A 27,184-nucleotide genomic window follows, 5' to 3' on the forward strand; every position below is an offset into this window, starting at 1 on the left:
TGGTTACGCACACACAAACGAGTCAGGGGATTCTATCGATGCAATATATTCTTCTATATATATTTTGCGCAGATCAAATTCTACATCCTTTCAATATGGTATGTATGATAGGAATAAACAATACTCAAAACGCTCCGCTCAAATGCTACCGATGTTATGCAATGCGTCGCGACAAGCAATCTAAAGTCTACATATGCCAACACGAACCGAAGTTCGATCTACCACTTAAAACTTTCTTCAAAATACTCAATACCTCTGTGGCCCCTCTCCAAAGCCTGGATAGTGGCTCTCCGCGCGTCGTCCGCCATCTGCGCGGGCCCGCATGCCACCACAGCCAACCCTCCATGATTGGTCTCTTCTAGTTGGGCCTCTTCTTCAACAGCGGCATATACGTCTGGTCGACCTGCTTTCAACACGCAGCGCTTCAATCCTTCGCCGAGATCGTCGTCCTTGCCTTCGTCTGTGTCCTCCTGCGTGACGTGGACGGTTAATGTGACTTTGTCCTCAGCATCTCGATCTTGTATGATCTGTCGGAAGTCGCGTTTGAGGACGTCGGTCAAGAAGCGGTGTTCTCGTACTGCCCAGAGAATGTGTATGCGAGTTGATTTTGAGGTAGAGTCGAGGAGAGCGGCGAGGTAGGATAGAGGAACCGCTATACCCGTTCCGCCGACAACAAAGAGTACGGAAGAAAATTTGCTCAGAGGGTTGGTTTCGCCGTAAGGTCCCTCGACTAGTACTCGTAATTCAGTCGGGCCAGAACTGGCAGACTTCTTCAGTCGAGCGGTGAAACCGTCGTATGGGCGGACGAGGAAGACTAGCGATGGATTTGCCTGATCCGAGGTCGCATCCGATGCCAGTAGAGCATCAGACTCGGTTGATGATTCGGATTCGGAACGATGAACAGAGGCTCGACGAGTTTGAAGTCTGCTTGGTCGTTCCATTTCGCTTTTGTCCTCTGGGTGTCTCACATATCCAAGAGTAAATGGGTGGCTTTGGTGCATGTAAAGTGGGTTACTCAAAACGTAGATGTAGTAGTATGTGCCTGGTTGGGGATTCGAGAGTGCTCGGGAATGGCCGAAGGGGATATCCAGCCGGATTAGATTAGAATCAAAATCGTAACTTGCTATGCATTTGGTGTTCCAGAAGTGAGAGTCGAACGACAGGATGCGTGCCATGCGAATGACTCGGTCTAATACCCACACGATTACACAGGGCCAAATGAACCAGTCGTACTCGCCCTTGAAGATGTAGACGTGACTGTGTTGTGGTTAGCCATGATATCGCAATGTCATTACAATATGTAACGTACTAGTACATCGTCCAAATAACAGCCACAGAGGCGGCAATGTGAATGATTAAAAATATCTCATAGTGGCTGCGACGCAGACCATAGACGGAGAACACGCAAATAGCAACCATGAAAATGGTCGCCAACTCGCCATTCCAAAAATAATGCTTGTACAGATATTTTTCGAAGTATGGCCAACCTCCGTCTAACAGATTTAGCTGATGTCATATGCGTCATTTGCATGCAAAACTTACTAGTCCAGATAATCTTCGTATACCCAAGAGAGTGTACGACTGCTTGCACGGTTGATATTCTGGCGACCCAACGATGGAAGTTGTTATATGTGCCGAACCCCCAACCGGTAACCCATAGTAGGACGTTATTCCTAGTACCGAAAAGCCATATGAGAGGGAAATTAGCGAGAGATATGATGCCCGTGCGATCGGAAATATAGCGAAAGTATTGTGCGGATAGGCGCGGCCAAAACATGTTGCCAGTGAACGCCTGATAGTTAACGACGCACAGAATGGTGTTCAACAAGACGAATGCGAATATTGTACAACTTTGAATCCTGGGTGGAACGGTGCACCATCCAACGTTTTGGGAGCAGCGATAGCCAAATGTTGCTGGTACAAGGATGTACCTCTTGAGTAGAGTGTATGGCGAGCTGAGCAAAGCATGATGCCTGGCTGGGGAATGGCGTTCTACGTCATCTTCACCACTTGAGATAGGTTGCCACTCTTGAGTTCGAAGGTGCTGAATGAGGTGGATCAAACGTGTCGATAATCCAATAACCACGACCACAAGCCAGAAGTAGTACATGCAGAATCCATACAACCAATGCAAACGGTTTTCGTACATGGCCGTATCCTAAAGAAATGTCAATCGCATCATTCTAAAAAGACAATACTTAATATACCATACCCATGTTCTGAAACAGCGTAAAAAGAAGGATTCTTCTGGAATAACGACCTCATCGAGCACAGTGTTTGCTGACCATATGCCCTCTTCCGCTGTAAGTCGCCTTATCCGCTTCTTGTCGTCATCGCCATAATGATCAATCACGTCCCACCCGGGCAAAGTTTGATTGAAATTCGCACAAAGGTCCCCCTGCTCTTTTAACCAGGTCTCTCTTCCCGACGGTCCGCAGTAGGCATCCGCGCAAAGATACAGACTCGTGACATGTCGCAAGCTCGTACAGTCCCTTACCTTCTTCGGCAAGGTTCGGGCTGTGTCGTTGAAGTCGACTGAGCCGAGTGAGAGCTCGCAACCAAGGTAACAATATACTCCCTGCTGGAGCGCGGATGCTACATTGTACGGGATCAGGAAGAGGAACACATGTACCAACCTGGGAAGCATGGGGACGAGTTGATGGTAGGTGGTGATGGGATGGAAAAAAGATCAGATTGTGAGTGGGGTCTTATCAGATCGAACCACGTAGTCCGTGCGCTCCTCCGCGAACGGCCTATTTTCTCCTAAACCTGAATTAGTCCTAGTGACTGGTCACATGCATATGCCATACGCCATTTAGTATACATCAGGAGACCATCTTTCTCACAAAGTATGATGAACTTTCTAACAAAACATTGTATATGGTTTGCAAAAATGTTAATTGTAATAATTGGTTATATTTTTTATTTAAAGCATCTTGAAAAACCAAAAAAGTGACTCGACAAAGCGTACGTTTATTTTACTGACATATGACCCCATCAAGCACCGAGTAGTGCTAAAAGAATATTTGTGTGAGATTTGATAAGTGCAAGCTCTGTCTGGATTTCTAACTTCAGACTACTCTCTGGAATCATAGCTAGAAGTCCTTAGGAAGGTATTATAATGGCTATCAATACGAGATCCCAGCACTACTTCATCACGCGTACCAGATGCATCACATGTTCTGGAACGAACCGAAGTGAAGATTATTACATCTCATTACTAGATACCTGGATACTTGTACGCTCATGAGGCCCCTTCGTGTGATATTCCATAACCTTGCTGATCATCAATCATCGAGTCGTGACGTGATCTCCAAACGCCGCCAGTACGTAAATTTCCTGTCAATTGAAGTCATCGAACCCGCCAGAAGCAGCCCGTTCGACGGCCTATAGGCCCCTAAAGCTTCTACATCCTCCCCGAAAGCTGTGCCAGGAATCGGTTTCGTTCCGTAACTCCACCCCATCCGTCAAGGGTGTGCTTCTTCGCCAACGCTGCCAACACACTAGGATTGCTACTGACTACTTGCTCGTCGTCTAAGGCAGACCAAACACCTCGAACGTCAGGTAGGGGGAGGCCATCCTTCCAGGCGTCAAGTACCTGTACTGCAAGTTCGGGGCGACAGCGGGTATGCTTGAGAGCACGTGTGATGTCCTGGTCGCTGAACCCCTCACTGTGCTGTTCGGCAAAGAACTCATCCATCTCCTCGGGGTCAAGGGGCGGATCTGGGTCACCGGATTCTTGGGAAAAGAATTCCGAGGGACTTGGTGACCCGGCAGGAGATCGACTCAGGTTCACTGGGGTGTAGAGGTTCAAGGACGGGTATCCGGGACTCTGTGCTCCATTCAGGGAGCGACGAAACTCTTGCATTGAGTGTGTATTGGAGTCTTCTGATCCAATATCTATCGCAAGGGGAGAGCCTGGCGCCGACGTCGGTTCTTCTTTTATAGATGGAGTGACATCCCTGGCTGGCCTGGGAAGAGCCATCAGGGAGGGTCCTTGGGAAGGGGACGAAAAGATATCCTGGGAATCAATCGGTTTGGGAATGGGCTTTAATGAAAATTCATTGGGCGGCGAGGAAAGGATGGCTTGTGTATCAAAGGCAGAAGCCCGGGAGCGAGCAGCACGAGGCGTTCCAGTGGGAGTATCATTGGGGAGGTCTGAACTCCTTCGCAGAGTTGGATATCGAACTTGCCGGGCTAGTGGCGTTGGTTGATCAGACTCTGCACCCGTATCAACGTTCTCCAATTTGATAGCCTGGTGATGGAGCTGTGGCAGTTCTTCATCCTCATCGTCCTCGTCCTCGTCATCAGCAAGTGCGGAGGAATTTGTTTCAGAGGACACCTCCAATGGCTGGCGCTCTATCCCACGCGGAGAAGTTTTTGTGGCTTTCTTTGGTGGCGACCGTTTAGATCGATGGATTTTCGAAGGGCGAGATGGCGAGGCTGCCTCCTCTTCCACTTCACGTACCCTTTTCGAAATCTTATCAGATGCCTTAGGTGTAGGGGTAAGGGGGGCTAGTGTTGAGGATGTCGCGACTTCAGAAACCTGATTGCGCTTTTCCGATTTCTCCATTTCGACACGTCGAAGATCTGCGACTGCAAGAGCAACATACGTTGCCTGCACATCAAAACTGAGCCTCTGCCACCTAGGCCACAAGACTTGTCGCCGCTGAGCTACGTACTAGTCAGTCAATAAGTTCACATGCTGCTATGATTAGACCTACCTGAACCTCCATCTAAATCAGACTCATCAACTGCTCCCGCCTCCTTGGTAGCCTGAACATAGAAACTAAAGGCATCCTGAGCTTGTTCGATACCTCGACGCTTGGCCATCGCCTTTGCAATTGAGGGATTCACGGGCCTGTGAGCGGATGATAACTTGGTTGCTGTTTCTTTTCCACGCGCTGGCGCTGAAGGACTTGGTTTCGATGGTTCATGTTGTTCTTGTGCGTCTCCACGATCGCTATCCAACACTTCCTCATCCTGAGGCTGACTCTGGCTCCAAACTTGGTGGCGCTCAGGTCTCTGTCCGCCTTGGTGACTCTTTTGTTCATGCTTTCTTGTTACCCTCTTCTTCACTCGCTCTTTTTTGGCCGAATCATCCCGTTGATAATCCGGCAGGACGACCTTCTCGAAATATTGTTTCCATTGTTCCGTCGTCCTCTTCTTGTCATCCACTTCTGCGTACCGCGCCCAGGCCTCTTTAGCAGAAGCTTCGTCAATCGCTGTGATGACATCTGCATTGGCATACAACTCTTCCCAATCCACAAATGTGAACAGTAGCTCAAGATCAGATACAGTGTATACTTCTTTGATCGTCGCCTTGTCAATGTGCCGCTTCGGGGAATCATTTGACCTAGGTGATGTTTTGACTGTCTTGTCCTGCTTCTTCCCCGGGCTCTCATGAGATAATTCCGCTCGAGATTTGTTCCGAGGTACCTGTTCGACAGATTGATCCGATGGAGGGGAAGGAGGAGCATTGTCGGGCACGTTCAGACCCGCGGGAGGTTGGTCTCGTAGTCGTTTGAGGTATCGATCGCGCCACGAATGCCATGTATGTCGTGGATACTAAAGCGCATTAGTTGAAGCCGACCAAAAGCGTGATTGGAGGCATACTTTTGCTTCGAGTTGTATGTAAATTTCATTTCCAGAAGCCCTGCCACCCATCTTCTCATGATCGCGGACCCATTTGTAGAGTATCCTATCCTCCTCGGCCGTATACGCCGCGCGAGAGGTTCGGGAAGATTTGCTGCCTGCGCTCACCGCTGAAGCCGTTCCGACGGGAGGGCCGGCCAAATGCTCGTCAGGATCTTGAATCTCGCCATTTTGAATCGACGCATCAATAAAAGTATACGATATCGTCCCGGGGGCGTTATCCCGCCTGCAATGATCGGCGATGAGATAGTCTGCTTTCTTCTCCAACTGTGTTATTTCTCCACCGTTACTCTTGATCTTGTCCAGGATACTGTTCCGAAGGGGAACACGCTGGGCAATCCAGAACTTCTTGCCAGCGAACAATGTTCCATTCAAATTTGCTCCAGCAGCGACATCGTCATACACGATCGGCGCGGCCATGACGGTGCCGATGGAATTGTCGGGATGAATGGTGGGGATAGAGTGTCATTCGGAATGTGACGCGCTTCGACACGGTCTCACGGGGGCCTTGGCGGAACGCTCGCCTATCGATAACGCGCGGGCCGGTGATCACTCGTCCTGTGTATGATCAATCTTAGTTGTTGTTTACACCTTGGAACACCACCTTGGGTTTTTGAGACAACACCTAGATTCTACCAGTCTTTCAGACTCTCGAACTCCATTGAAAAGCTCCAGAGTTTCGAGAAGTCTCTTACTAGTCTGCCTTCCTTCACTTGACCCCGCCATGCTGGCGTCTCTTTGCCGTCTACATTCATTATGGGCATGACTACTTTGGAGATCGTCATATTCGTTGTTGGGTCAATATCTTTCTGGACCTTTGTCGCCTTCTTTGGGCGTCTCCCTGCTTTTAAGTAATCTTAGCGCCCTCAGTTTATTGATCTAAATACTGATTAACTCAGGAACACTATCATCGGACGCATACAGCGGCTCGTCTTCGTTCACCTTCCTTCTTTCCTCCACAAATTGGACGTACGCCTCACAAATGGCCGGATATCGAATGGAGGCTCCCGCTTTGGGCACTATCTTATGCATGAGAAGCATCCTCTAGTCGTAATATTCTTCTTGGGCCTCGTTACAGGCAGCGTCGCTCTTTTCGTTCCCGTTGTCTGGCACCATCTGCCACTCAAACACAAGCTGTTGATACCAGTTCTGGTTCCTACGCCTTACATATTCACATTCTTGAGCGCTACGAGGAACAGCGAGTCATATATCACTCCAGAAAACCACGCGGCTCAAATGCGACTCTACCCATATGATCGCGTGCTCTACTATCCTGGCAATACCTGCTCGACCTGTGAATTTTTGAAGCCTGCCAGGAGCAAGCACTGCAGTATATGCAAAACCTGCGTCGCGCGAATGGATCATCACTGTATATGGGTCAACAATTGTCTTGGGAAAGGCAATTATCGTTGGTTTCTTCTGCTTTTGTTTTTCACCACTGTTGCGCTGGCGTACGGAGCGTACTTAGCGTACATGGTCATTTCCCCTCTCGCAAGCTTGCAGTATCTACGAAACGAGAAATGGTACAGATACCGGATCAAACCAGGAGTGGATCCGAACAGCTGGGGTACATATCTCAGTATGAAGCTCTACTACTTTATGACTTTCTTGTCTATCTACCTCGAGATTGGAGGTCTCCGAGCATCGGGGGTAGGGTTGCTGGCACTGCTGACTTGGCCACTTCCATTGGGCTTGTTGGCCTACCATATCTATCTCATTTGGGCAGGCATGACGACAAATGAGAGCTCCAAATGGGCAGACTGGCGAGACGACATGGCAGAGGGTGTTGTCTACCTAGGGCATCGTATGGAGGATACGATGGGAGTTAACAGACAGCAAGCAGCATCGTCTCATCACGGCAACTCTTCGCCGTCTTCCAAGTCGAACCCCACGGCTGTGGAGCTACCATCTGAAGAGGAAGAACCAACGACAACATGGCCGCTAGAAAGTAGGCACATATTGATTCGTACCACCAACGGTCTCCCGCCACGGAATCTCCCAAGCCGCATACGCTCCGTTGCGAAGGAGGATAGTTTCGAGAAAGTATGGAATTTAGGAGCGGTTGAAAACACATTCGACTTAGGATTTTGGGATAACCTCGTCGAATCCTTCAAATAGGTTACGTGTCTTACGCAACGCACTGCATTGTACATATGTACCATTTAATATACATACCTTCTCGCACAGCTATGATACCATAACCCACCCATGTTTCAAACAGAACCCTCAAAAGGGTCCAAGATCGCCGGCAGGGGTCTAGCGCCAAAAACAGGTTGTTCAACAATGATTGTGAGGCATAATGCTTGCTTACCTTACCTCACGGCGCACGCAAGCCAATTCCCTCCTTGTTGTTTTCGGCTCTCCTCTCGATGACATCACTCCCACATGGTTCCATCCCTCACCCAACCAACCGCAACACAACCAAGAACGTCCCTTTCAACGCCGATAAGTATACAAAGCCCAGAAGTACCATTTCCTTTCCAACTTTTTCCTACTCAATCTTCTCCCCCATAATCCTGTGATAGTCCCATATACCAACTTGCATTCCAACCTCCCCACAATTCCAAACCTACATCAAGCTACCATCCCCAAGATAAACTCCACATTATAATTTATACATACCCACCATGTCCCGTCAACTTAGCAAGAAGGAAGCCCGCGAGCAACAGGTCGCCGCGGCAGGTCAAGAGCAGAACCAATATGCGCGAGATGTCGAGACGCGCGAGCAGAACGCCAGCGCAAGCGGCTCTGTACGTCCATTCCATTCATCTACTTCCATCTGTCTTGAAATCACAACCTCAAATTCCCTTTCAAATCCCACCTTTTCCCAAGGAAAAATACCATCATCTCTTGCTTTCCAATTGCCAGTAGACCAAACCACTGCCGCCAACTTCCGCAAATCCCATCTCCAAACCATTCAAATCCCCTCCCCATCTACATCACCTGCCCACAGCAAACCTTCTCCCCCCTTCAATAAGAAAGAAACATGAATTTAATACGATCCACCAGGCCGGCCTAAACCTCAACCTCTTCGGCGCCCTCTCGGGAGCCCTATCGTCCAAATCCAAAAAGACAACCCACCACAACCCAGACGGCTCCTCCACCTCTGTCGAAGACCGCCATGACAAAGGTATTTCCCCAACGCCCCCTCTTCCAATGATCCCAAATAAAGGTCACACAGCTAACGCAAAACCGTAGCGGCAGCAAACGGCATAGCAGCAGGCCGGGGCACCGCGTTCGCAAAGGCAGACGCAAACCAAGGGGCCAAGCACACGAAGAGCAGGGAGATCGGGCAGGGACAGTCGCAGGCGAAGATGGTGGAGGGGAGGAAGGAGGTCGATCATTTGGGGATTGAGGATGCGTAGATATCCTTTGCCTCTATCTTCATATTTTTTTCTCTGGGGGTTCTTGGGAGGGGAGGGATGGGAGGATGGTAACTTTAGGGGGAGGTGCTTTGTACGAGTAATGTAGATGAAATGAGAGAGTTCGAACGTTGACATAGAAAGGTGGTTTGGATTGTTATGTTTGATTTATGTGTTTATTGATTTGTATTGATTGATAGATTGAGTCGTATATCCAGAAGGGATTCGTCACATATGCTACTCCTATCCACCGTTCTTCAAACCCAGAAGACGGTCGGAATATATCTCCAAGTACGTTACTCCTATACAGATGAACATCCACATGGCGGCACCGAAGTGCCAGACGATTAAGAAATTTCCAATGTCAAGTCCCTAGATGGCGAAACGAAATAGGGCCAAGTATGGTCCAAGGTAAAACCCCAATGAAAACGCCGTCGCTAATGATTCTGATAATAACAACAAAACATGTAATCAACCCGAAGGTGATGCAAGACATCTGGTCAAGCCTTCAACGCCTCTTTTCGCGACCGCCACGTGCCAGGGAACAGCACCTCCGCGAGTACCTTGAACACCCTTGAGACGCGCCAATGTGCCTAGGGCCCTGAACTGTCCTATCATCTCTTTCAGTAGATTCTCTGCAGTCGTGCGCATCTGCGCGGTCGGTGTCCACATGAGACTACTCGTAGGTCGCTCTTGCACCGGACTAGGCCCCGGTGAGGTGCCGTCTGCACTGAGTGGGAATGGTGATTGAGGACCGGGGGCGCGGTTGGGATTGGTTGGGTTGACCGCTCCAACCCAGAGTATATTGACGCCGACGACGATCGGACCGGGCTCAGAGGGTGAGGGAAGGCTGGAAACTGCCGCTGATGGACCAGAGCTATCGGAGACCAGGCCTGAAGGGACACCGCGTTTCACGAGAAGACCCGAGATGAGGGCTGGTCGAAATTCGACGGTCGAATTCGAGTTGTGCAGGCGGTGAGCGAGTACAATTCCCCAAGACTCATCTGTGACATCGACAAGTCGAGCATCAGGATCCGTCGCTGGTTCTGGGGCGGAATCTGCGGACGGAGTTGCAGCGGGCGTAAGGTTATGTGGATCAGGAGAAACCCCTGCCTGGGGAGTTGAGCCTGGTGTGTTCGTCGATGGCTGGGTGTTACCGGTAGGTAGGGAAACAGCCGGAAGTAGGTTAGGATGGATTTGTAGACTCGGATGAGGATCAACCGTAAGTAGTGTAGTGAACAGATTGAAGTGGGTTGGGCAAGATGCAAGATATTTCCAGGTGTCTAGCTCTTCCCTCTCCATTACGCCCGATTTGGCAATGCATATACGCCAGGTGACCTTTCTGGCTTGTAGAATTTCGATGGTGGTTGCCCATATCTCTTTGGCAATCTCGCCGAAAACACGTGTGCCGAGATTGTACGAGACAATCGTTTGCGATTTGCCGCATCTGTCGGTCCAGGCAGCTGTCAACCAAGCGCCGTCGAGACTGATTGCGTATCCAATGTGCATGTACGAGTTCTCGCGCAGAAGATCCTGCGGTGTGTCTGCATTGAGGCTGAAGGGGATTTGCCTTGGTATAGATTCTTCCAGTTGAAAAGCTGGCGCCGAGTAGATGCTGAGCGGAGTCTTATCCTCGCTTGGAGAGCTAGGAGGGCATCGATCATAGACTTCGCGAGCGAGATTGATATAAGTGCTTGTGCTCAGCATGACGGGCGAGTCGAATGACGCGATGTATTTCATTGGCACGATCTGCAGAACAAGATCAGGCTTAGGCATCTGGTCCGGTCTTGATTGGGGGCCTTGGCCATACGACTGAAAGAGTGACCAGAACGCAGAACAAAGTTCCCACACAGACGACGGGTTATCGAAGGGATCGATCATGTAGATGACGAACGCATCAATTTTCGGTTCGTCCTTTTTGCGCATCTGGGCGAGTTTCACGGCCAGAACTTTTCCCAGACTGTAACACGTATCCCGCAATGACTTGAAGGCCATACGGAACGAGGGTTGGGTACCCATGATGACAGGTATGAGACCATTCTCATAGTCGGCAAGAGTCTCTCCTTTTGTATGTGCCCCCAATTTACAGCCCTCATACGCGACTTGCATGTTGAGCATAAAGTTTTCCAGGCATGGTTTGAGAGAATCGCTGTTCGGGTATATGCAGAAGGTAGCTACATTCTTCGGTGGGCTGCAGGGAGACAGACCAAGGGTCTCCCAGAAGGCCAAGGCTGGAGGCAAGAGGTCCCACAGAGTGTCTGCACGACGAATGCGGATATATGATGAATTGATTTGGTATAAATGGTTTCCAGGCGTTGGTGCTGGCTCGTTCGGTCGACGAGGCGGAGCTCGTTGTGGCCCTTTGGGCTGTGGTAAATTCTCAGGAAAGACATCATGTATGGCAATTAGACTTGACACGGTACATTCGGTGGCATTCGGAAAAACTGCTGTGACAGCCGGTTCTAGTTGTTTACTACTGGCGGTAGAGCTGCTGGTTACTGGCTGATCTTCGTTGTGTTGGTGGAGGACATCGAGAGTCGAAGAAGCAACCTGCTCGGTGACGACCTGGGTAACGGCAATACAATCGTTTCGGCTCAAAGGCTTCTCGTCCGGAGGATCAAGATTGAAGTCGGGTTGTGAGGTTGGGGTGCCCGGCAACGACGCAACAGCGGGAGAGAACGTAGGAATGCTGTAGCGGCCAGTGGAAGCCGGAACCTCAACAGGGCCGGGCACGAGTGCCAAAGACCAATCCCAAGGAGAAGCATCCATTAATGCCAGACAGCTATCATCGGTTTGCAGCCCACCAAGCTCAAAGGATTCTCCGAGGGAGTCGGCGAACGATACAGACGACAAAGGAGTGGCGTTTCCATCCGTTGGAAGCTTCCTCTTCCCTCCTCCCATGATAAGTCCCGCTGAGAGCGGCTCAGGAGGTAACGAGACCACATCGACCACGTCGTCTACATCGTCCTCGAACACAGAGGATGTTTCACTCGACGCATCGGTAAAGTCATCGTCCGCTCTCGCGAGGTGGCTAATCTCCGGTATGCCTTTCGAAGTAGCTACCCCTATGGCGTAGCGTAGCTTGGTCATTAGAGGAATGTCCCGCAAACTGGCAGGTCGCCGTTTGAGGTTAGATTTTGAGTCGGTCTCCTCGTCGGCTTGCACTAATTTGCCCTGCAATGCTCCGAATCGTCCGTCGAGATATTTTGCATCCGATAACTTCATCTTCTGATTGAAAATTATTGGATCGAATGCGCTGTCAAGTCTTGGCCTTTGTAGCCCTGATTGGTCCATTGATGAAGGTCGCAGTTTGTCGTGAATATCATTGGGACTTAGTGGTGGTGTAGGACCTCTATCGACAGGTGCTACAGCATTCTCTTTCGTACTTGGTTCGTTCTCTTGGCTTGAAGCAGTCAGAGGAGGTTCTAATTCAGCTTCTTCTTGCTCAAGTTTGACCCCGGAAATGGAACCATGGGTGGCGGATTCCATTGCGAGTGCATCTTCCAGCGCAGCCATGGGATTGGAGGTATCCTCCTTGATCGGAGTTTCGGGTTTCGACTGCGGAGCTTTTTCTTTAGAAGGCTTCTTTGGGGGTGGCTTGATGTCCTGCATGGTGGAGGCATCGAGCATGTCTACGTCGTCACCATCGGGCTCGTCAAAGAAGTTGAAGTCTGCATCGGTGACGCCGTTCCCCTCAAATCGATCCTGGTCCATCTCTTCGAACAGATCATCATCATTGCCACCTCCGCCGTTAAACTGTTCAAAGTGCGTGGAAAAATCCGGCGATGCTGCCGATGCTGCCGATTCATCAGGCAGCGCGGCGTCTTGGGGCGCCGACAGGTTGATGGCAGGATTACTTCCTCCGGGTACCAGAACAGTGCTCGTTGCGACACCGGTCACACTAGGAGTGTCGCCACTGGTCGCGGCAGCTGGAACGATGCCGTCTGGAGGTGTCGGATACACGCCGCTGATAGCCTGGAGCTCCCCGTAGGCTCCTGCGCGGGCATTGAGGGGTGACGAGGGGAACAGCCCGCCTGGCATCTCGTCCTTGGGCCGAGCAGCCTCTTCTTCTGCCTTCTGTGCCCGCCGGCGTGCTTCTATTAATTTGTCTCGCTCCGCCTTGCCCACGAACCACTGTTGTGCAAGATCTATCGGGTCGCTGAATCCAGGTGACTGTGAAGTTTCGAACCAGTCAAGTGGAGCAGTGCGAGTAGGTAATAGACTTATGTTTGGAGCGCTGGGGTCGTCGTAGTAGAATAGCATGGCTGCTGGCCACAGAATCTCTCTACTTTTGGTTGGAAGGCCAGGAATAGGGGAGGTGAGGGCGGTTTGAATCGTTGGGGTGATGCTGATCCGGACCCAGGAAGTCTTGTTCTCAAGACCGGAAAGAGAGTAACCTTTCCAATGCAGCCATCGCTTGACTAGAGCTTTCCATCTTCCTATGCCATGTTCCACGGTATTCATTCTGGCCCGCTTTCTTTGCATCCGCTGAGTCGTATCTTCTGCCGCAGAATCCAGGGGATCGTCGAAGCTCACAACCATTGCTATAGCACCGAAAGGCGATACACGCACCACACGTCCAAGGAAATCCTTTTGTACATCCCGTAGTATAACATCCTCTAAGCAGCGGATCTCGGGGCGCAATACTGAGGTTATGGATACAATGAGCGTGCCTGAGCTTGCCCAGTACACATTGATATCGTTCAGCTGGTAAGGTGTGTCGTCTAACTTATAGACACGTCGGTCGGGCTCCTGCGAAGCAAACGGTTTCGATAGAAATGTCCGGTAATTCAACCCAATCCCGTGATAATCTTTGGCAATGAAATAGGCTATTGATGCGACGACAGATGATGTGAACAGCTCATAGATGGTCCAGATATCGAACGGCTGTTGAGAATCTGGAGGGCGACCTGTCCCAGACTGGGGTGGTTTTGATTGTAATGGCGTTGCGGGAGACATTGTAGACGCGCTGGCGCGATTGAGGGGACGTAGGGGTGGCTGCGCCATGAGTTCTGAAGCCTTCATGATGCCCGAATGTTCACCTAGCGTAAGTTAGCAGGCTGATAATGCATTCCTTCCAATATTTCTCACTAGTCAACTCATAGCCGGGCACTGTGGGCAGCTCTCGAGGTGCCTGGCCAACCTGATCGACCTTGGTAGCGCGGAAAAGCCATATCCAAGGCCTGGATGCATCTTGTATAACCAGGTGTTGTTGTTGGCGGAGCTCTGCCTCGACTGCGCGCGGATCTTCGGACAGCTTCCTTTCGTCTGGTCTTGCGAGAGGTTGGGCAGGGTCGCGCTTGATAGAGAATGATTGATACTCGATTGCTTCAAAGTCGCCCTACCATGTCGGTTAGTAATTCGAAGTCTGGCTACACAGAGACGGGGACCCACGATGGCCTGCGCGTTTGTATCGCATGTCTTGAGAAGTTCCATTAGACAGACAGCAGCTCCTATGGCACGCTCCGATGATATTGTTTCTGTATATGCCGTCCAAAACCCGCGCTGTGAACCTTCATCAACTCTGCCTGTGCAGATTGCGACGCGTCGAGCGGGGCTATGGTAGATGGGAAGAAGGATCCGATGATTTTTGTGGAGATTTAGATATTATCGTGGAATCATAGTATGGCCAAGATGTGCGCGCTCTGAGCATGTTGCTCAATTCGACAGTGAGATGGCGCAAATGCAATGAGGAGCGTGTCGCTGGAGGCCCCAGATGCGGGTACGATGAGGCGCCTGCGGCCTTGCAGGACGGGCAAGCGGACGGTGTGATGAAGGATGAAATGATCTAATAATAATAATGAAGGGACCAATATCGGTCTGTCTCCCTCCCCGCGCGAAGCCCGTGTATATGGTTGAGGTTGAATGTCCGAAGTAGATAGCCCGGTGACGCCCGGTGTGATGGGTTGGGGGATCGACTGGGTTTGGTCTGGAGGGAGTAGAGACAAACGAAGGGCACGTTCACTCAGCGACTCTGCTCGTCTCCGATTGGACGGAAGTGGTACGTACCCTAAAGACGTCAGGCGCGGAAGGCGCGCAGGGTCCACCTAAATTTTTCTGACCTATGCTTGCTCTACCCTCTCTCCTCCATCTTCATTCTCCAAAACCATTTTCTGTGGCATCAACCGGCCATATTTGAACAAACTTTTCGGGGAGGAATTTCTTGAAAGGTCTATTTGGAATTTCATCCTGCCTTTCTTCTTTCTGTCACGGGAAGCTGGCAGTATCAATTGCATTCGTCCACTGATTGCGACTCGCGTGTCTACCTTTTCGCAATCTTGCCCACGATTCTGGATCGAAAGCAGGGAGGAAGGTAGCAGAGAGAAGGGTTTATAAAGAGGAGGTAGCATCTGGGCGCATCGATATGAAACTTTCCGCACATTCTGGCCAAGTGCCAGTTTACACTGTTTCCGGAGCGGATACTGCTCGACCATTGCCCGAATGGCTGATACGGAAAAGGAAGCGGTCCTTGAAGAACGATCCCGAGTTTGCGAATCGAATTGAACTTTTGCAAGACTTTTCCTTCGAGGAGGCCTCGCAATGCGTTCGCGTGTCGCCAGACGGAAACTGGCTCATGTCCACAGGAACCTACAAGCCCGCAATCCACGTCCACAACCTCAATCAGCTTGCGCTGTCATTCGAGCGACACACAAATAACGAGAACGTCACATTCCAAATCCTCTCCTCCGACTTTACCAAAAGCTTGCACTTGCAAGGCGACAGAACATTGGATTTCCACACAGGTGGCGGTATACATTACTCGGTTCGTGTTCCCCGATTTGGCCGAGATTTGCTCTATGATGCGAACGCTGCCGAAGCTCTGGTACCATCCGTTGGCGTGAATGCTGAAGGAAGTGGCGAGGTGTTCCGTCTCAACCTTGAAGTGGGACGATTCATGAAATCCTATGAGGTAGATGTGGGTGGGGACGATATGCTGTCAGTGGGAGCTGGAGCGCTGCAGGGTGGAATCAATGCAGGAAGTGTGAATACTGGCTCGATCGCAGAAGAGTCGCATAATCTACTGGCATTTGGTACTTCGTTGGGTACCGTGGAGTAAGTCTGCATTTGGCGCACATGCGTCATTTCAGTTCATTTCAACTAACTTTTCTAGGTTTTGGGACTCGAGATCGCGGAACAGAGTTGGTATTCTCTCGGTCCCGAGGGATTCGATAGAAGGACGCTCTGAGATTACAGCACTTCAGTTCCACCGCTCTGGACTAGAATTGGCTACCGGAAATTCCAATGGTATCACTCAGATATTCGATCTACGGTCACCAGTACCTCTACTCTCGAAGGATCAGGGCTACGGAGAGGCGATCAAGAGGTTGATCTGGCTCGAAAGCGGCTCGTCCTCACGTGGTCAAATCCAGGAACCCAGGATTATGAGTGCAGACAAGAAGATCATCAAGATCTGGGACCCGAGAAATGGTGATGCATGGACGTCCGTCGAACCGGCTGTGGACCTTAACCACGTTGAATGGGTCAAGGATAGCGGGATGTTCCTCACTGCCAACGAGGGCAAACAGCAGCATGCCTTCTTTATTCCACAACTTGGACCTGCGCCAAAGTGGTGCGCATTCATGGATAACTTTGTCGAAGAAATGGCCGAGGATCCAGACGATCCTAATGCGTTCGGAAAGGCCAGTGCCGGAGATGTCTATGACAATTTCAAGGTAATACCATCAGGACTCTTTTTTATTTCGTTGCTAATGTTTTGTTAGTTCTTAACTCTACAACAACTTCGACAACTCAATCTCGACCACCTCGTGGGCCAGACAAGCTTACTACGCCCATACATGCACGGATTCTTCGTCGCACAGAAGTTGTATGAGGAAGCAAGATTGATCTCCAACCCTGATGTGTGGCAGGAGCAACGGGCGAAGAGTATTCAAGAAAAGATCACCAAAGAGCGTGAAAGCCGCATTCGGGGTAACAAGAAGGCTACCGTCAAGGTCAATCGGAAACTGGCCGAACGCATCATGGAGCGTGAAGAGAAGAATGAACGTAGGAGGGCTAAGCGCGTCCTCGAGAAGGGCGGCGATGACGATATGGTCGACGTCGAGAAAGCGCCTGCTGTTGGTGGCGACGACGAGCAAGACGATGTCGCCGAACCCAAGCGTGCCGGTGGCGTTCTCAGCGATCCACGTTTCGCGAGGTTGTTCCAAGACGAAGACTTCGAGGTGGACGAGGCGAGTCACGAGTTTCAGATGGTCAATCCCAGCACCAAGATTCCAAAGGGTCTTACTGCTGTGGAAGACGAGGACGCAGAATCTCGAAAGGGCAGTTCCGACGAGTCTTCCGAAGACGAGCAAGATACCCAATCCGCGCGCAAACAGGCTTCTGATGACAAGAATCGCATTTCGTCCTCATCCTACAAGAAATCTGGACACAATAAGACGAAGGGACCTCAAATGGTGGTTTCGTCCTCGAACAAACGTCACGATCAACGCAACCGCGACAAGTCTTTCGGTTCTCGAGTGTCCAAACTCAAAGACAGAGACGTGCCGACAAAGAGCAAGAACACTATTGTCGTTGGCGAGAGGGAAATCACGTTTGCACCCGAAAAGAAGGGCAGAAAACCAGCCGCGGACGCGGAGAGTTACAATGGAGGTGGTGGGCAACGACATGATCGGAAAGACAGACGAAGCGCTAGTAACAACGTCTTCAGGAAAATGTAAATCCAGTAGCAATACAGCACAGCATTCTCTTGGAGGAGCGATCAAAATACAAATGATACCCTTACTTTCTAGACCCCCTCGTTTCTACGTGATAGGCAGCCGTTTTTTGACCATCCTGAAATGGCGATGATGAGGTCCAATATCTAATGGTACCCCACAACCCCAAGCCTACCAGGTAACTATGCCACTAGCTTTCTCGCATCCGAACTGTTGCACCTGAAGATCGGAGGAGATTCGGACATCTCCCATTCTTGCCCCGGATAGATGTTCCCCACATTGGAACTAGGGAATTAGTCTCGATGATGGCAGCATGGCAGTAGAGTACGGTATGTACTCTAATCTTGGCGCAAGGCATTGATTATGCGCAGGAAGAAAGATAGACGACGTTGACGCTGGATTGTATCATAGATTTGGGAAGACGGGAGGGTGCATTATCCCCTCAAGTCTTGCGCTACAATTGACAATAGATGTTATCTATCGACAAGTCTACTTAGTGTAGAAAGTAGCATCTGACCCACCCGTCTGGTATCCATATGCTTTTGCTTTTCTAGAATGCAATGCTTGCAAGGGCTCGCCGGGAAATGTTCCTAACTGCAGCCAAACCTTTGATGTTACCATTCTGCATCGGGTATCATCTTCCCGCCTCCCGTAGACCTCACGTCCAGTCCCCTTCTCAGCCTCAACAATAGAAGTCCTCAGCCACAACCTTGAACCCTTTCCTCTGCCCCTCACTACTGTCCGTTGTCGCTGGGAATCTTAAACCCCCTCTTTCCGCCCGCCTCCCGTTTGTTTCCATTAACCGCGGGAAGATTTCCGTAGGGTCTTGCGCCGCCCAAACAGCAGGCAGATAGAGGTAGGCCAGGTACATCGACGATAACTGATGGACGGAACCGCATCATCCCCGCGCCCGGATTGCGTGCGCTCTCGCTCTAACTATTACATGAGTGCTCGTACGAAGATAGTGGTGATAAGGTTGCCTTCATAATTGAAATGTGTGCAGCCACTGGAGACTAAATAGTCATTGGACATGGCTGCGTAGGAAGATAAGTACCTAGACAGGAAGATCGATTACAATGACTACATTGCCGCCAAGTTGATACCGTGTCTTATAACCCCACATTTGAAGAGATCGAGGGACAGGTCTGCGACTAGAGAGATAATCGACGACTTGCTGTTCCCTTCGGTGTTTTCTTCCTGATTGGGACATCGTTGTCCGCACATACGCTGCATGGGCCGACAGTTTCCCCGTGTGGCCAATCACAGCACCCACATTTGAAAGGCGCTAAGAGGTCAAGACACAGACACTTTGACACTTTACCGACAACCTTAACCTGAGCATTCATCCATCTCTGTCGCTGTCTTTGCGTTCAATACCATAGCCGTTTCTCAACACCGACGCTGCTTGACCGCCGGTATCGTTTCATCCCACACCAGGCCCGCTTACCTCACTTTCACTAGTGTTGTCTCTTCTTTTTCATTCCCGACCTTCTTATTGCTCCCACTCACTCTCTACTTTCTCCTTTCACCATCCCAACTCCTGACTATCAACCGCTCCCACCTCGCACCTCGCAACCTCCCTTCGATACAACAGCTTCTCACGAGAACAATTGTCGTAACACCCCCGAATCTTCTCGATTACCCACATCATCAGCTACAATGGCCACCAAGGAGTTCACCTATTCCGATGTGTCGGAACACGCAACCAAGAAGGACCTCTACATGGTCGTCCACGACAAGGTCTACAACTGCTCCAGCTTCGTCGATGAGCACCCGTACGTCTGCGCCCAGTCTTTCAATAATAAATTGCACCTCGGTTGTGCTGCATTGCACATGCAATCGTTCCCCTCCCTTCCAATCATACAAGCCGTACAGCGCCCTAGTGATTGCGCATTGCTAATATGGATCATACAGTGGTGGCGAGGAGGTCCTCCTCGACGTTGGCGGACAGGACGCAACAGAGGCATTCGAGGATGTCGGTCACAGTGACGAGGCTCGCGAGATCCTAGAGGGTCTGCTCGTTGGCAACTTGAAGCGACAGGTACGGCATACACAAACTTTCCAACCCCTTCTCCGCCATTCCCCACACCTTTCTATTCCCATACTAGGTGATCTGCCTTCAATCGAAGAGCATGCATCTACTTTTTGCATTCAAGGATCATTTCCTGCATTTTCAAGATCTGGTCTCTTTTTTTTTCTGGTGCGGAGGTGGTGATAGTCCTGTTGGGGTATCGCTCGGCTTCGGCTCGGAACCATTCCGTGCAGCTGAAAGTGGTCCCACATCGTGGTTCGAAACATGTTTCTCCAGATCATCCAACCACGTACCGCACAGATGCAACCCGTCTGCGCTCGTTTATATACGAGGATCTGGAAATTACATCATGAGACAAGAAAACATATGCTAACATCTCTACCCATCCAGGACGGCGACCCCAAGCCCAAGTCCTACGGCTCCACCAACACCAGCACAGCAACCTCCACCGACGGCGCAACCGCAGGCGTCGGCCTCTACGCCGTCGTTCTCATCGGCGGTGCCCTCGCATTCGCAGCATACCAGTACCTCCAGTCCCAGCAGCAATCTACCCAGTGAGTGTTGCTACATCAAGCAGCAGCAGCATCACCTCCTCGTCGATAGCTTCTTCCGCGGCGTTCGCCTCTGGCCGAGTGCGATGCCCTTTTTTTAACGAAACACCCTTCTTCTAATTAATCTTCTTCTTCATTTGCGAAGAGCGCCTTTCACAATCCGAAGCGCTTGGTTTCACCTCACGATTGGAGTTGATAGAGTGTGTGCGTGTGTGCTTACGAGTTGAGACGGGGGAGAGAGACCGGCGTGTGTATGTATGTGATATAGAGACCTGGATGTAGAGTTGTAGAGTAGAGAGACACACAGCGAGAGAGCGAGGAAGAGAAATACGAAACCTCATTACCCATCTACATTTGCTACAATGGAACACAACAGTACACGATGCTTCTTCGAACACCCATCTAGGTCTACGTATATCCAACCTACCTATACACACACATGTACATACGACCAAATCAATATCAAAAAAGCAACCCCCACACAATCCATAACCTCCTTCCTAGTCCCCGTGTAGAATAACGAGATCCTATTCAATCAATCACACCACCCACAATAATCAACAAAAGAAAATCCTCACACCAACCATCGAGCCACCGACCCATCCTCCCACCCTTCAACTCCCCATCCCTACATCTACCACGATCTATACGGCTAGCTAGTCAGGTACCTGGCTGGGTGGGTAGATATACGATGGATTCTCAACACAGTTTAACCTCCGCAACATCTCACGCCAGCAAGATCGTACCCATAACTTCCTTCCAAGCGTAACCTTAACCTTAACTCTAAAAGTTGGGTGGTCCGTACTCCATTGATACGAAGCCCCTAAGACTTCTGGCACAGTATTGTCTGAGCATTTCATTATATGGAATCTCTTACACATTAGGAGGTAACGTTCACAGATAAACTAGATAAATCTAATGAAGACACACACACACACACACACACACACCCAAGAACATGAACGACCGTCCTGGACCCCCTTCTTCTTCTTCCATCCGCAGGCCTCCACCTGGCTGATCGCGGAAATTATAGTTGTAAAGCTGACTGACGAAGCATGAGAAGTGACCGTTTCGCTTCTTCTGTCTCCATACTAACTACATACTACCCTAAAATCCTTCTCCCTCCCGGATGAAAACCCATGCTGAATCTCTTGCTGAAGGTGGTGGAGAGAGGGGGGGGCGGTTACATGTACATATCCCGCGGGAATCCACAGTTCAGCTGCGTAAAAAGGTACATATGTAGGCGATATGTAAATACCTACAAAGGTATATATTCCATGTACTAGTTTTACGTGAACTCAGATGACAACAGTAGCGATGTTACAATGGTGCGTGGTCTTGGTGGTGGTGTATCTGTTTCCCTCCGTTTGAGGATCTTTGTTGAGTGCGGATGTGGGGAGAGAAGATACCGTTTCTGCTGTAACTATGGATGCAATGCAAGGGTGGATGAATAAATAGATGGAGGACAAAGTGAAAGTATGGAGAAGAAAATATATGGTCTCGATTAAAATAAAATGTATGTAGCATAGCATGTAGGTAAGCCATATCGTAGTATCGTATCGTATATCTCCCTCCCTCTTGCTGCCTCCTATCTTTCTCTTCTCTTGCTTTCTGACTTTATCTTCTTTCTGTTCTCTTGTTCATGTTGAAGTTGCGTTGGGTTGAACTGGATCGATCTTTCTTGTGGGTTTGGGGTAGGCCTGGTAGGAAGAGGATGGGTTGGGCTGGATTGGGACGGAGGCGTGTGTTTGTGTGGTGCAGCGGCGATGCTTGTTTGTCTGTTTGTGTGATGTGATGTGATGTGATGTAATGCGATGGCGAAGTCGTCTGACCCAACCCAAGCCCCTCGAACCCCCTGAGCACGTGGGAAAACTTAACGCAGCATCTTCAATCGCCCTCCACGATCTCTGAACTCTCCCACAACCGTCGACAAATCTCCTCGACCTCCGATGCGCGCGAGCGCCCGCCGCCGCCGTCGCTCTCGAAGCTCTGCCGCCGACTCGACTCCTCGAAGCTGGTGCGGGCAGATCGCCGAGTGCTGTTGCCTCCCGACGCACCGTCCGTCTCAACGCCGTTCTCGTTGAAGCTCGTGCTGAGGCTGCTGGTACCGTGGACGCTCGAGTGGCCGTTCGTGGTGGCTGTCGTCGATGTCGATGATGACAGTTTCTTCGCGCGGGTCCTCTTGGCGACACCGGGTATCTGTTGGATTCGCGAGACAGCGTCGGCGAGGGGGTTGCGGTACCGCCGCACGACCTTGTACTCTACGGCGACGTGATTGAATTGTTGCTGTAGTCGAGGGTCTAATCGTCCCTCGCCGCTTGCTGTGTACGTCATGCCGGACTGGAGAAATGTGGGGCCTCCAGCTCGCGGCAGGATGACGGGGATGAGTTTCTGGGGTTCGATGTTGGAGGAGGCGCGCTGCAGCATGAGTTTCTGCTGTGTCCTCGATGGGGGTAGATTCGAGGTTGGCGTGGTTGTTCCCGATCGTCGATGTTCCTTGGTGGGCGTCTGAACGCCTGCAACGTCCTGCATGGACTTGTTCCGTCGTACTTTGTTGAAGTCTCCGCTACCGGCTGGTGAATTGCGAGATGGAAGGAAACTGCTGTCTTTCGGTGTGTCCGCCGAGCCATCTCCATCCATGAATCGAGAAACTATATCTCTTCCAGGTGTATCGATCAAGGTCGAGCCGGCGCTTTGGCTCAGGATGCGCGCGTCGTGGGAATCCGATACCACCGTCGCAGCCACAGAAGACATCTGAGGCGGCGCGTTGTGAGAAGCACTCCGCTGAAGCAGCCGCGACGTGATCATGTCCGCATCTGGTGGCCTCGAATGCTGCTGATGTGAATTCCCCCCGTTCGCCTGCCTCGCGTAGTGTGTGCGGTCTGGTAATGCCGTGCTCGTCGGATTCGGTGGCGGTGGTGGAGGGCGGACTTGATGATTATGGGAATTTGACTGGGAAGCCTCTCCTGTCTGATCTGTTGGTTCCATGGCTCTATGTTGGGGATCTAATATGACAGAATTGGAGCGCGTATTCGATCGCGTCGTGGTTGGGGATTGTGATGCACTTTCTTCTGTCCAGCCGTCGTCTGGGTTTCCGTCTTCGTCCTCGTCTTCCTCTTCCTCTTCCTCTTCCTCTCCTCCTTCATTAGCCACGTCGAAGTGGACCGTGGGGTGAGGATCGGGTGACTGTTGGCGAGACCTGCTCGTCTGCGCCAGGGACTTCCTTGGGGGCGCAATCTCGCTCTTCGATGACTTCAACACGTTCTTCGAGGAACCCTGTCGGACGAGATGAGTGCTGGAATGGTTCTTGCGTATCGCTGCGTGTGTATGGGTCTGGTGGTTGGCTCTCACGACGCCGCCGTGCGAGGCATTGCGTTTGAAGGTAGGGCGCGGGCTGCTGGGTGCTGAATTGGAGTCTCCGGACTTGGTGCGGCGGTGATGTTTCGCAGCGCTGCCGCCATCACCGGCCTGCGCCTGGGTGAGCTGCTTGTTCAGTTTGTTGAGGTTCTTTCCGAGGGATAGGTTCCTTTGCATGCGGCTCTGACCAACGACGTGTTGTCGCTGGACTTTGTGTGGAGCGTGTCTGTGGCCAGCGTCGGTGGGAGACTGCGAGACATGAGAGGATGTCGAGGTCTGTCTGGCCATGGCGGTTGGTCGTTTCGACTGCGAATGAGCATCGGCTGAGGAGGAGGCCATGCTTACTCCGCGCCTGTGGCTGTTCGGCGAGCCAGGTCAAGTCCGATGCAGGTTGATGCGCGTTGGTTTGGCAGTGCGTTGCTTCGCTTTTGCTTTTCACGGGAGACGGAGACGGAGGCTGTCGATCGCTTAGACAAGCAGCGGAGCCGAAAGCGAACGTGAAAGAAAGAGGGTGTATGTGGTAGAGATATTTGCGGTATCACGAGCTGGCCATGGACATCGATATCAATTGCTCTCGGCGGGCGCAAAGGGGCAGTGGAAGGGGTATGAGTGAGTGAGTGAGAGGTGTTTGTGTGAGCTGCCACGTTGGGGGATCCAATGAAGTTGAAGGGACCAAGACGATGATGCACGTCGACTGCCAAATCATCTCCCGTCCGCGACCAAATCGGGCAAGGCGGTGAGTCTCCGACCGCTGCCGACCCATCCATCCAGTCCCATCTCATTATTCATTCATTCATTCATCATCTATTAATTGTCACTACGAGGACTGTTTCGTACCACGACGCCACGGTACCGAGTAATTACATATTACCATACACTTCCACCTGCAAGAGAACATTCCATATCCGGATCTATTCTCGTTCTCGTCACAATCTACCCAGGTATCCTAGACTCACTTTGTCGCAAGCAGTAATCGCATCCGTTGTAGATACATATATTCACTACTACTAGTAGTAGCTATGATGCCCAACTATGTCTATGCTCCGCTGCTCTCTATATTTACTGTAGACACCCCATTGCTTGGATGCATCCCATCATTCCCATGATCCGCATTCTCTCTAATACAACAGTCTTCTGCTGCTGCGCATCATCACGGATGACAGCCGGCATACATATGCGCCGAGGCTGTCGTGATTCGCTACGGGCCGCCGAATGCAGCTCATTATCGATATGGGAAATCATGCTTTTGGTCCTCTATAAAAGTCGGAAAACCATCCGAGAGTGAGTCCGACGGCCTTTGATGCCCGACACGGTGGTAGGGTAACATGTGGTATGTAATGGGGAAAACCTGCATCTCTCATGGGTATTATCATAGTCGTATCGTTCATCGCTCATAACCTCGTTTCTTCATCCTGTTTCGTCCATTATCCATTTGCGACGTCCCCTGAACCCCCTAGCTCAGATTCACAAGCTTCTTGATCTTTCCCCTTACACCTCGACTCTGATGCGCAACTCGCTGGCTGCTGATGTTCCGGTTTTCCGCTCTCATCCCATCTATACAGCCAAATGAAGATGTAGTCACTATCGAAGCTGTTCGCGACCGATAGGATGGCGGAGGCGGTCCCGTGAAGTAGGATGGGGCATCCGATAGATTACCAAAGGACTCCTGGCTTGGTAGTCGGTTCCTCATCGTTGAGGGGCAAAGAGTATTCCCTGGGGGGATTGAATGTCCCACTGCTGTATCCGCTTTCCGCTCTGGGCCATTACTAGATTGTGTGGGTCGTAGATTACCGTCCCGATGGTTTCCAATCCGAGCTGGTAGTGGGCAGTAGAAGTGCCCTGGCCCCGGGCCCAACATCGCCTCCGTGTCATATAATGGTATCCTCCGTGCTCCAGATCCATTCTTGGTCAACACTGGTGCTCCTTGGGAAAGGCTTGAAGCCTGTAGTGAACCCTTCTGCGCGGGAATTGGCGGACGAGACAGCACCGATGCTCTCCTATCAGGCTGCTTATTCGGAACAACAGTGACCTTCTGCGACTTTGTCTTGAGAAGAGTCGGCATGCGCACTTGAACCTTCTTTGCTCGGCGACAGAAGGATCGGAGGTCCTGGGTGCTGGACGATGCTGCCGATCGCGCACGTCGTGATGCTGGGGCTTCAAATCTATGCGATAGTGAAATGGCATATTGCATATGGGCCGGTGACATCAGATTGTCCGGTGTGGCTTCTCTCCAATATGGCAAACCGCCCATCAAGGGAGGCGAAGGTCTGTTGTCGCTCGCATCAAGCCACTCGTTGACTTCTCGACCGAGGCCTGTATCCAGTCTCGGTGGACGAGGGGGAGGAGGAAGGGGAGGTCGAGGACGCGTAGGCAGTGGTGTTTTCAGGGTATTGGTATTGTCGAAACGCTCTAGAGGTCTCAAAGCTGTTCTAGTGGATGGTGCTGTATGTGGGCGTATGATGGAGGCATCAGGTTCAACACTGCCATGGTCACTGGCTTTGGTCGATCTCGAGGAAGGCCACAAACGGCGGGTAAACCAATTCTTTGAGGTAGCTTCCTGCCTCTCCCTTTGTGCAAATTTTTGTTCGGCTGATGATCTTGAGGCAGTAGTCTTGGTTGTCATGATGGGTTTCTATCATCATTTGAGACTTGCGATTGAGATTTGTGTGTTCTTTTGAAGAACTCGTGTGCACGATTGGAGCTTTAGTTGTAGGTGGAGGTCTGGATGGAAACAGGATTGACCACACTTTGGTGCCAGGTAGTGAAGATGAAAGTGAAAGTGAAAGTGAAAGTGAAAGTGAACAGGCATGATTGGTGAGTGAAGCTTTGGGTCAGTGAGTGAACCTCAGTGTCGGTGAGGCAGTCGCGTTCCTACTCGACGATGGCACCAGAACGACCATCGCTCGGACGAATCAGCATCCTCTGCGCATCCTCAACACCCATCACGTCTTCTATCACCAGGCTCTCAGAAATGTATTATCGAGATGTTGTGCGATTAAAAAGATCATGGCGATATGATATTGGCGAACCGAGATACATCGCCACCGTTGAGTGACATCACAGCCATCGTTGACTGAACTCGCGTCGTTCACTTCACTGACTTGAACCATTAGATCAATGACATATTCCCAATAGAAACATTTTCCAGCTGCTCTCCTCTTCTTCTCTTCTATTTTGCCCCAAATGTCTAGTTGTAGGAAATCTTCCACCATTATTCACTGCATTAGGTACCTAGGTAGGTTGCGCGCAGCGGATCATTTCCTTAATTTTCATACAGGTATAACGTTGTCGGGTGTACGATTTCGGTGTCCTACACGATCATCGTCAAAATGCATATTGCGCTTACCGGCCTTTTCACAGTTCGTGTAGCCAGATTGTGCAAGTCCATGCGATTGCTCGGACATGCACAATGCACACATTCAATCTGTTCCCGAGGTGGTGTGCTGTAAGATGGAATGTCTTTCGTTGTACGGTGTACCTATGGTCATGAGTAAATCCATGAGGCGCATGATATCATATCATTGTTCGACAACAGTACGAATAGATATCATA

General features: G+C 50.8%; 10 protein-coding genes across 10 annotated transcripts; 4 read left to right on the plus strand and 6 right to left on the minus strand.

Moving 5' to 3' along the window:
• Window positions 1-36: 36 nt before the first annotated feature.
• Window positions 37-2,670, minus strand: BU24DRAFT_379912 (uncharacterized protein). The gene is made up of 4 exons (XM_033524705.1): window positions 2,213-2,670; window positions 1,543-2,158; window positions 1,310-1,493; window positions 37-1,257 (listed from the first exon to the last, which is right to left on the minus strand). Exons 1-4 carry the CDS (start codon window positions 2,645-2,647, stop codon window positions 219-221), a joined length of 2,274 nt encoding a protein of 757 aa, XP_033377829.1. The 5' UTR covers window positions 2,648-2,670; the 3' UTR covers window positions 37-218.
• A 460-nt stretch (window positions 2,671-3,130) lies between these two features.
• Window positions 3,131-6,118, minus strand: BU24DRAFT_428383 (uncharacterized protein). Its single transcript, XM_033529467.1, has 3 exons — window positions 5,617-6,118; window positions 4,725-5,568; window positions 3,131-4,674 (listed from the first exon to the last, which is right to left on the minus strand). The coding sequence occupies exons 1-3, from the start codon at window positions 6,073-6,075 to the stop codon at window positions 3,407-3,409; spliced, it is 2,571 nt and encodes an 856-aa protein (XP_033377830.1). The 5' UTR covers window positions 6,076-6,118; the 3' UTR covers window positions 3,131-3,406.
• A 119-nt stretch (window positions 6,119-6,237) lies between these two features.
• On the plus strand, window positions 6,238-7,838 carry BU24DRAFT_428384 (palmitoyltransferase swf1). Its single transcript, XM_033529468.1, has 2 exons — window positions 6,238-6,506; window positions 6,555-7,838. Exons 1-2 carry the CDS (start codon window positions 6,412-6,414, stop codon window positions 7,771-7,773), a joined length of 1,314 nt encoding a protein of 437 aa, XP_033377831.1. The 5' UTR covers window positions 6,238-6,411; the 3' UTR covers window positions 7,774-7,838.
• A 184-nt stretch (window positions 7,839-8,022) lies between these two features.
• On the plus strand, window positions 8,023-9,273 carry BU24DRAFT_428385 (uncharacterized protein). The gene is made up of 3 exons (XM_033529469.1): window positions 8,023-8,405; window positions 8,665-8,785; window positions 8,854-9,273. Exons 1-3 carry the CDS (start codon window positions 8,283-8,285, stop codon window positions 9,018-9,020), a joined length of 411 nt encoding a protein of 136 aa, XP_033377832.1. The 5' UTR covers window positions 8,023-8,282; the 3' UTR covers window positions 9,021-9,273.
• On the minus strand, window positions 9,196-14,916 carry BU24DRAFT_455466 (uncharacterized protein). The gene is made up of 3 exons (XM_033531372.1): window positions 14,412-14,916; window positions 14,109-14,358; window positions 9,196-14,059 (listed from the first exon to the last, which is right to left on the minus strand). Exons 1-3 carry the CDS (start codon window positions 14,451-14,453, stop codon window positions 9,489-9,491), a joined length of 4,863 nt encoding a protein of 1,620 aa, XP_033377833.1. The 5' UTR covers window positions 14,454-14,916; the 3' UTR covers window positions 9,196-9,488.
• A 192-nt stretch (window positions 14,917-15,108) lies between these two features.
• On the plus strand, window positions 15,109-17,738 carry BU24DRAFT_379925 (WD40 repeat-like protein). Its single transcript, XM_033524706.1, has 3 exons — window positions 15,109-16,070; window positions 16,129-16,690; window positions 16,739-17,738. Exons 1-3 carry the CDS (start codon window positions 15,382-15,384, stop codon window positions 17,693-17,695), a joined length of 2,208 nt encoding a protein of 735 aa, XP_033377834.1. The 5' UTR covers window positions 15,109-15,381; the 3' UTR covers window positions 17,696-17,738.
• Window positions 17,739-19,014: 1,276 nt separating this feature from the next.
• Window positions 19,015-20,506, plus strand: BU24DRAFT_428389 (cytochrome b5). The gene is made up of 3 exons (XM_033529470.1): window positions 19,015-19,467; window positions 19,607-19,733; window positions 20,115-20,506. The coding sequence occupies exons 1-3, from the start codon at window positions 19,352-19,354 to the stop codon at window positions 20,280-20,282; spliced, it is 411 nt and encodes a 136-aa protein (XP_033377835.1). The 5' UTR covers window positions 19,015-19,351; the 3' UTR covers window positions 20,283-20,506.
• BU24DRAFT_428391 (uncharacterized protein) lies at window positions 20,275-20,761 on the minus strand (the record flags this gene model as incomplete). Its single annotated transcript, XM_033529471.1, has 1 exon — window positions 20,275-20,761. A coding segment is annotated over exon 1 (221 nt), but the record flags the coding sequence as incomplete, so codon positions are not given.
• Window positions 20,762-21,984: 1,223 nt separating this feature from the next.
• Window positions 21,985-24,343, minus strand: BU24DRAFT_76033 (uncharacterized protein). The gene has a single exon (XM_033534608.1). The coding sequence runs from the start codon at window positions 23,969-23,971 to the stop codon at window positions 22,163-22,165; it is 1,809 nt and encodes a 602-aa protein (XP_033377837.1). The 5' UTR covers window positions 23,972-24,343; the 3' UTR covers window positions 21,985-22,162.
• Window positions 24,344-24,979: 636 nt separating this feature from the next.
• Window positions 24,980-26,519, minus strand: BU24DRAFT_75964 (uncharacterized protein). Its single transcript, XM_033534607.1, has one exon. The coding sequence runs from the start codon at window positions 26,253-26,255 to the stop codon at window positions 25,086-25,088; it is 1,170 nt and encodes a 389-aa protein (XP_033377838.1). The 5' UTR covers window positions 26,256-26,519; the 3' UTR covers window positions 24,980-25,085.
• Between the last annotated feature and the right edge of the window lie 665 nt (window positions 26,520-27,184).

The sequence above is a fragment of the Aaosphaeria arxii genome (assembly GCF_010015735.1).
Source record: "Aaosphaeria arxii CBS 175.79 unplaced genomic scaffold BU24scaffold_13, whole genome shotgun sequence".
NCBI classification, from domain to species: domain Eukaryota; kingdom Fungi; phylum Ascomycota; class Dothideomycetes; order Pleosporales; genus Aaosphaeria; species Aaosphaeria arxii.

What these genes read in the sequence shown, in the direction of transcription:
- BU24DRAFT_428389 (XM_033529470.1), top strand. Translation starts at nt 19,352, where the DNA reads ATGGCCACCAAGGAGTTCACCTATTCCGATGTGTCGGAACACGCAACC. An exon ending in AGCTTCGTCGATGAGCACCC is followed by an intron (nt 19,468 to 19,606) that starts GTACGTCTGCGC and finishes TGGATCATACAG; the next exon opens with TGGTGGCGAGGAGGTCCTCC. An exon ending in TTGGCAACTTGAAGCGACAG is followed by an intron (nt 19,734 to 20,114) that starts GTACGGCATACA and finishes CTACCCATCCAG; the next exon opens with GACGGCGACCCCAAGCCCAA.
- BU24DRAFT_428385 (XM_033529469.1), top strand. Translation starts at nt 8,283, where the DNA reads ATGTCCCGTCAACTTAGCAAGAAGGAAGCCCGCGAGCAACAGGTCGCC. An exon ending in ACGCCAGCGCAAGCGGCTCT is followed by an intron (nt 8,406 to 8,664) that starts GTACGTCCATTC and finishes ACGATCCACCAG; the next exon opens with GCCGGCCTAAACCTCAACCT. An exon ending in CGAAGACCGCCATGACAAAG is followed by an intron (nt 8,786 to 8,853) that starts GTATTTCCCCAA and finishes GCAAAACCGTAG; the next exon opens with CGGCAGCAAACGGCATAGCA.
- BU24DRAFT_428383 (XM_033529467.1), bottom strand. Translation starts at nt 6,075, where the DNA reads ATGGCCGCGCCGATCGTGTATGACGATGTCGCTGCTGGAGCAAATTTG. An exon ending in ACATACAACTCGAAGCAAAA is followed by an intron (nt 5,569 to 5,616) that starts GTATGCCTCCAA and finishes AATGCGCTTTAG; the next exon opens with TATCCACGACATACATGGCA. An exon ending in TGATTTAGATGGAGGTTCAG is followed by an intron (nt 4,675 to 4,724) that starts GTAGGTCTAATC and finishes ACTAGTACGTAG; the next exon opens with CTCAGCGGCGACAAGTCTTG.
- BU24DRAFT_75964 (XM_033534607.1), bottom strand. Translation starts at nt 26,255, where the DNA reads ATGACAACCAAGACTACTGCCTCAAGATCATCAGCCGAACAAAAATTT.
- BU24DRAFT_379925 (XM_033524706.1), top strand. Translation starts at nt 15,382, where the DNA reads ATGAAACTTTCCGCACATTCTGGCCAAGTGCCAGTTTACACTGTTTCC. An exon ending in ACTTCGTTGGGTACCGTGGA is followed by an intron (nt 16,071 to 16,128) that starts GTAAGTCTGCAT and finishes TAACTTTTCTAG; the next exon opens with GTTTTGGGACTCGAGATCGC. An exon ending in ATGTCTATGACAATTTCAAG is followed by an intron (nt 16,691 to 16,738) that starts GTAATACCATCA and finishes ATGTTTTGTTAG; the next exon opens with TTCTTAACTCTACAACAACT.
- BU24DRAFT_428384 (XM_033529468.1), top strand. Translation starts at nt 6,412, where the DNA reads ATGGGCATGACTACTTTGGAGATCGTCATATTCGTTGTTGGGTCAATA. An exon ending in GGGCGTCTCCCTGCTTTTAA is followed by an intron (nt 6,507 to 6,554) that starts GTAATCTTAGCG and finishes TGATTAACTCAG; the next exon opens with GAACACTATCATCGGACGCA.
- BU24DRAFT_379912 (XM_033524705.1), bottom strand. Translation starts at nt 2,647, where the DNA reads ATGCTTCCCAGGTTGGTACATGTGTTCCTCTTCCTGATCCCGTACAAT. An exon ending in TACGCTGTTTCAGAACATGG is followed by an intron (nt 2,159 to 2,212) that starts GTATGGTATATT and finishes ACATTTCTTTAG; the next exon opens with GATACGGCCATGTACGAAAA. An exon ending in GTTATTTGGACGATGTACTA is followed by an intron (nt 1,258 to 1,309) that starts GTACGTTACATA and finishes ACCACAACACAG; the next exon opens with TCACGTCTACATCTTCAAGG.
- BU24DRAFT_76033 (XM_033534608.1), bottom strand. Translation starts at nt 23,971, where the DNA reads ATGGCCTCCTCCTCAGCCGATGCTCATTCGCAGTCGAAACGACCAACC.
- BU24DRAFT_455466 (XM_033531372.1), bottom strand. Translation starts at nt 14,453, where the DNA reads ATGGAACTTCTCAAGACATGCGATACAAACGCGCAGGCCATC. An exon ending in ATACAAACGCGCAGGCCATC is followed by an intron (nt 14,359 to 14,411) that starts GTGGGTCCCCGT and finishes CCGACATGGTAG; the next exon opens with GGCGACTTTGAAGCAATCGA. An exon ending in GCCCGGCTATGAGTTGACTA is followed by an intron (nt 14,060 to 14,108) that starts GTGAGAAATATT and finishes AACTTACGCTAG; the next exon opens with GTGAACATTCGGGCATCATG.